The sequence below is a fragment of the Sebastes umbrosus genome, chromosome 14 (assembly GCF_015220745.1).
Source record: "Sebastes umbrosus isolate fSebUmb1 chromosome 14, fSebUmb1.pri, whole genome shotgun sequence".
Taxonomy (NCBI): Eukaryota; Metazoa; Chordata; class Actinopteri; order Perciformes; family Sebastidae; genus Sebastes; species Sebastes umbrosus.
In genome coordinates, this window is record NC_051282.1 from 32,017,770 (window position 1) to 32,025,071 (window position 7,302).

General features: G+C 49.9%; 1 protein-coding gene across 4 annotated transcripts in view; it reads left to right on the forward strand.

The window, feature by feature from the left end:
- The window catches only part of LOC119502315 (GTPase IMAP family member 7-like), a 40,189-nt gene extending 35,060 nt beyond the window's left edge, over positions 1-5,129 (forward strand). For all 4 annotated transcript variants that reach the window (XR_005210042.1, XM_037793204.1, XM_037793203.1 and 1 more), the window contains one exon: positions 4,894-5,129. Coding sequence is in view for 3 of the 4 variants with exons in the window: in XM_037793204.1 (XP_037649132.1) it covers positions 4,894-4,917 (24 nt within the window). In the remaining variant the exon portion in view is untranslated. The remainder of the gene's footprint in view (positions 1-4,893) is intronic.
- Positions 5,130-7,302: the final 2,173 nt, after the last annotated feature.

A 7,302-nucleotide genomic window follows, 5' to 3' on the forward strand; every position in this document is an offset into this window, starting at 1 on the left:
CTAATCAACAAGTTGCTCCTCCATCTCTGAGCTCCATCTCACTGCTACCTTATGCTCCACGTTTAGCGTTAGCTCATGCATTAGCTCATGCGTAGGCCATGCGTTAGCTCATGCGTTAGCTCATGTGTTAGCTCATGCGTAGGCCATGCGTTAGCTCATGCGTTAGCTCATGCGTTAGCTCATGCGTAGGCCATGCGTTAGCTCATGCGTTAGCTCATGCGTAGGCCATGCGTTAGCTCATGCGTTAGCTCATGCGTTAGCTCATGCGTAGGCCATGCGTTAGCTCATGCGTTAGCTCATGCGTTAGCTCATGCGTAGGCCATGCGTTAGCTCATGCGTTAGCTCATGCGTAGGCCATGCGTTAGCTCATGCGTTAACTCATGCGTTAGCCGCAGCCGCCATCACAGCGACTTCCTGCTTCAGTCAGCTTGGTTCTCTATTGGCTGTCGTTCTGCACATGACTGCATCATCGGCTGTCCTCGGGGTTGAGATCGGTGCGACCAGGATGGACTTAAGAGGCCGATCGTGGGACGTAAAAAACACTCTTAACGTACCTCACACCACAGGAACATCTGGAAAGATCATCTGTAGAACCATCAAACTATCATCAGGAGGAACCGGGACCAGAATCAGCTGGATTCTGGTGTAGTGTGGACCTCGACATAAGACACTGAACTTCCATGAATGTACTTATTTGCGCTCGCAAAGGTGATCACGCCATCGGCAGCTCCACCTGGTCGACCTGGTGCTCACCGGCGATCTAATGAAGGAAGTCCATCGGGAGAGTAAGAATCAGAACCCGAGGAGTCGACATCGATCGCGTCGCTCTGACTGAGGAACCGAGGAACGATCCGAGTCTCCGTCTCTCGCTGCCCTGAAGCACTGAGCCCGTCCTCTTCACACTTCGTCCTCCGGGACAGATGCTGTCGCCTATTCTTTGGAGATTTTTTGGACTTATTTTCCCAGAATCCAGGGAGGTCGTGAGTAGAGCAGCAACAGGGACATTATGAGAGGAATAGAATTGATTTTGTTTGACTAATTCTGTAATTGATTACGTAATTATAACATCTGGTTGATATTACTGTTTTACTGCTGTAAGCTTTTGCATAACTGAAATAAAGTAACCCATCTGCAGTTAAAGTAAAGGTTCCACTGTAGTATTACTTCTAATCTGTCTTTAAGTAGCCTCTTTAGGAAGAAGACGGTTAACAGCTGCGGGGGGGGGGGGGTGCTCTGGTCTCTTTTACCAGGTTAACAGACAATAGCTTCAGACTGGACACGTCATAATCCAGATAGTAACAATACACTGAAGTACGTCACATTCATATTTTAATCTCTTTAATCAGGATCTTTGGACAGTCAGAGCTGAGCAGTAACGTTACGGGCATCTTAGTTTATTTAACACGAGCTAAAACTGTTAGATAATGTTAACTAACATTTTAGTTCATGCAACAGACAACAGGACGTAGGCGACGACAGGACGTAGGCGATGATGACAGGACATAGGCGACGACAGGACGTAGGCGATGATGACAGGACATAGGCGACGACAGGACATAGGCGACGACAGGACGTAGGCGATGATGACAGGACGTAGGCGATGATGACAGGACGTAGGCGATGGTGACAGGACGTAGGCGATGGTGACAGGACGTAGGCGATGATGACAGGACATAGGCGATGATGACAGGACATAGGCGACGACAGGACATAGGCGACGACAGGACGTAGGCGATGATGACAGGACGTAGGCGACGATGACAGGACGTAGGCGACGACAGGACGTAGGCGATGATGACAGGACGTAGGCGATGATGACAGGACATAGGGGACAACAGGACAAAGGCGATGATGACAGGACGTAGGGGACAATGACAGGACATAGGGGACGATGACAGGACGTAGGCGACGATGACAGGACGTAGGGGACGACAGGACGTAGGTGACGACAGAACATAGGTGATGATGACAGGACGTAGGGGACGACAGGACGTAGGTGACGACAGGACGTAGGGGACGATGACAGGACGTAGGGGACGACAGGACGTAGGTGACGACAGGACATAGGCGAAGATGACAGGACGTAGGGGACGACAGGACGTAGGTGACGACAGGACATAGGCGATGATGACAGGACGTAGGGGATGACAGGACGTAGGTGACGATGAAAGGACGTAGGGGACGATGACAGGACGTAGGGGACGACAGGACATAGGCGAAGATGACAGGACGTAGGGGACGATGACAGGACGTAGGGGACGACAGGACGTAGGTGACAACAGGACATAGGCGATGATGACAGGACGTAGGGGACGACAGGACGTAGGGGACGACAGGATGTAGGTGACGACAGGACATAGGCGATGATGACAGGACGTAGGGGACGACAGGACGTAGGGGACGACAGGACGTAGGTGACGACAGGACGTAGGGGACGATGACAGGACGTAGGGGACGACAGGACATAGGCGATGATAACAGGACGTAGGCGATGATGACAGGACGTAAACGATGATGACAGGACGTAGGCGATGATGACAGGACGTAGGCGATGGTGACAGGACGTAGGCGGTGATGACAGGACGTAGGCGATGATGACAGGACGTAGGCGATGATGACAGGACATAGGCGATGATGACAGGACGTAGGCGATGGTGACATGACGTAGGCGACGATGACAGGACGTAGGCGATGATGACCGGACGTAGGGGATGATGACAGGACATAGGGGACGATGACAGGACGTAGGGGACAACAGGACAAAGGCGATGATGACAGGACGTAGGGGACGATGACAGGACATAGGGGACGATGACAGGACGTAGGTGATGGTGACATGACGTAGGCGACGATGACAGGACGTAGGCGATGATGACAGGACGTAGGGGACGATGACAGAACGTAGGGGACTACAGGACAAAGGCGATGATGACAGGATGTAGGGGACGATGACAGGACGTAGGCGACGATGACAGGACGTAGGGGACGACAGGACGTAGGTGACGACAGAACATAGGTGATGATGACAGGACGTAGGGGTCGACAGGACGTAGGTGACGACAGGACGTAGGGGACGATGACAGGACGTAGGGGACGACAGGACGTAGGTGACGACAGGACATAGGCGAAGATGACAGGACGTAGGGGACGATGACAGGACGTAGGGGACGACAGGACGTAGGTGACGACAGGACATAGGCGATGATGACAGGACGTAGGGGACGACAGGACGTAGGGGACGACAGGACGTAGGTGACGATGACAGGACGTAGGGGACGATGACAGGATGTAGGGGACGATGACAGGACGTAGGGGACGACAGGACGTAGGTGACGACAGGACGTAGGGGACGATGACAGGATGTAGGGGACGATGACAGGACGTAGGGGACGATGACAGGACGTAGGTGACGACAGGACATAGGCGAAGATGACAGGACGTAGGGGACGATGACAGGACGTAGGGGACGACAGGACGTAGGTGACGACAGGACATAGGCGATGATGACAGGACGTAGGCGACGACAGGACATAGGCGATGATGACAGGACGTAGGCGACGACAGGACATAGGCGATGATGACAGGACATAGGCGACGACAGGACATAGGCGACGACAGGACGTAGGCGATGATGACAGGACGTAGGCGACGATGACAGGACGTAGGCGACGACAGGACGTAGGCGATGATGACAGGACGTAGGCGATGATGACAGGACGTAGGGGACAACAGGACAAAGGCGACGATGACAGGACGTAGGCGATGATGACAGGACGCAGGCGATGATGACAGGACGTAGGCGATGATGACAGGACGTAGGCGATGATGACAGGACGTAGGCGATGGTGACAGGACGTAGGCGATGATGACAGGACATAGGCGATGATGACAGGACATAGGCGATGACAGGACATAGGCGACGACAGGACGTAGGCGATGATGACAGGACGTAGGCGACGATGACAGGACGTAGGCGACGACAGGACGTAGGCGATGATGACAGGACGTAGGCGATGATGACAGGACGTAGGGGACAACAGGACAAAGGCGATGATGACAGGACGTAGGGGACGATGACAGGACATAAGGGACGATGACAGGACGTAGGCGACGATGACAGGACGTAGGGGACGACAGGACGTAGGTGACGACAGAACATAGGTGATGATGACAGGACGTAGGGGACGACAGGACGTAGGTGACGACAGGACGTAGGGGACGATGACAGGACGTAGGGGACGACAGGACGTAGGTGACGACAGGACATAGGCGAAGATGACAGGACGTAGGGGACGATGACAGGACGTAGGGGACGACAGGACGTAGGTGACGACAGGACATAGGCGATGATGACAGGATGTAGGGGACGACAGGACGTAGGGGACGACAGGACGTAGGTGACGACAGGACGTAGGGCACGATGAAAAGACGTAGGGGACGATGACAGGACGTAGGGGACGACAGGACGTAGGTGACGACAGGACATAGGCGAAGATGACAGGACGTAGGGGACGATGACAGGACGTAGGGGACGACAGGACGTAGGTGACGACAGGACATAGGCGATGATGACAGGACGTAGGGGACGACAGGACGTAGGGGACGACAGGACGTAGGTGACGACAGGACGTAGGGGACGATGACAGGACGTAGGGGACGACAGGACATAGGCGATGATAACAGGACGTAGGCGATGATGACAGGACGTAGGCGATGATGACAGGACGTAGGCGATGATGACAGGACATAGGCGATCCGGACATAGGCGACAGCAACAGGACGTAGGCAACGGCAACAGGACGTAGTTGAGGACGACATGACGTAACTTTAATGTGCTTGTAAGAAAGACGTCTGTAGAACAACTCTGAACTGTATCATAAATGTGTATTTTAGGCACAGACGCTGAAACATTTCTGAAACTTCCAGTGGACACTGAAACAGCGGCGGAGCCTCGGCAGAACCTCGGCGGAGTCGTGGTGCGGCCGGATCCTGTGGATATCTTCTGCTACTGTTCTCATTTGATCTGTTGACAAGGACGAGCTCTGTGTAAAATATGATGTCATTTTTTAGACAGTGCTTTCATTGTGTCTGAATTACTTCATCTTTTACCAATAATAAAGATGATCCTCCAGACGGCATCATCACTCTGATTAATGTCAATATCACCGACTGGAACCAGCTAGTTTATGTCAGATCATCGACCTGCTGACAGGTGTGTTAAGGTGCTGATAATAGAAACTACTGTTTGATCTAACCCACATTATAACATTATAACCCACATTATAACGTTATAACATTATAACGTTATAACATTATAACATTATAACATTATAAACCACATTATAACATTATAACATTATAAACCACATTATAACATTATAACGTTATTACCCACATTATAACATTATAACATTATAACCCACATTATAACGTTATAACCCACATTATAACATTATAACATTATAACATTATAACATAACCCACATTATAACATTATAACATTATAACATTATAAACCACATTATAACATTATAACATTATAACCCACATTATAACGTTATAACCCACATTATAACATTATAACATTATAACATAACCCACATTATAACATTATAACATTATAACATTATAAACCACATTATAACATTATAACATTATAACCCACATTATAACGTTATAACCCACGTTATAACATTATAACATTATAACATAACCCACATTATAACGTTATAACATTATAACATTATAAACCACATTATAACATTATAACATTATAACCCACATTATAACGTTATAACCCACATTATAACGTTATAACATTATAACATAACCCACATTACGACGACGACAGAACGTAGGCAACGACAACGCGACGTAGGCCACGACGTGACGTAGGCCACGACATGACGTAGGCGACGACGCCATGACGTAGGCGACGACGCCATGACGTAGGCGACGACGACAGGACGTAGGCGACGACGTGACGTAGGCCAAGACGTGACGTAGGCCACGACGGGACGTAGGCCAAGACGGGACGTAGGCCAAGACGACATGCTGTAGGCCACGACAGGATGTAGGCGAAGACAGGACGTATGCAACAACGACAGGATGGCGACGACGACATGATGTAGCCGCAGCCGACAGGATGTAGGTGATGACGACAGAACGTAGGCGATGACGACAGGACGTAGGCGATGACGACAGGACGTAGGCGATGACGACAGGATGTAGGTGATGACGACAGAACGTAGGCGACGACGACAGGACGTATGCGATGATGACAGGATGTAGACGACAACAAGATGTAGATGATGACAGGACGTATAGAAAGGCAAACTGGACTTCCTGGATGGTATTTAATGTCTCACCTGTACCTGAAACAATGCAGCTCTTTGTGTTGTTGTCAGTCTGAACGCCGCTCACGGTTTCGCTGGATGAACCTACGTTCTGGTGCCGGACCGGCCTCATTCAAATGAATCAGAGGGCGGCGTTTTTTCACGCAGAGATTGAAGTCGGCGTGAACTTTGCGTCACGATGACGTGAAGAAACCCTGATCTTGTTTACTGGTCCAGACTCTGGTGTTGATTTAGGAAGTCTGGCAGTGAATTCTGCTGTTTGTAGTTTATGGCGGCGTTTTTATCTTCATCTCTGCCAGGCGGTGGCGGCCTGGCATCAACTCGCCTCATAAAAACACAACGTCCTTGACAATGGTCAATAAACCAAACGGTCTCCAGCTCTTTAAACCAGCAGCTGGCCAGTGGTGGTACATTTACTCAGGTAGTGTGTACTTAACGTCTCCCTCCAGTCAGAAATGTGTTTTACTTCTTGTTCCTCCCGTTGGAGCTTCACCTCCATCTGCTGAAGGAGGAACGTTTCTGAGCTCACCTTAGATCTAAACAGAAATACTATTATTATTCAAAGCAGAGTCTTTTTATACATATTAAAACAAAGGGTGAGCAAAGTTACTGGTTAGTTGAAGATTCATATTTCACATACAACCTAAATTATGGTTGACCCGCTAGCTGTACGTTATCCTGATTATTACACGGCTAATTCCTGAAGAAATCAATAATTTAACACAAAAATGGTCCTCCAGAGTCCGACATCAGAACTGCGTCCATAGCAACGGCCTGTTATACGTAGCAACGGTCTGTTATACGTAGCAACGGTCTGTTATACGTAGCAGCGGTCTGTTATACGTTGCAGCGGTCTGTTATACGTAGCAACGGTCTGTTATACGTAGCAACGGCCTGTTATACGTAGCAACGGCCTGTTATACGTAGCAACGGTCTGTTATACGTA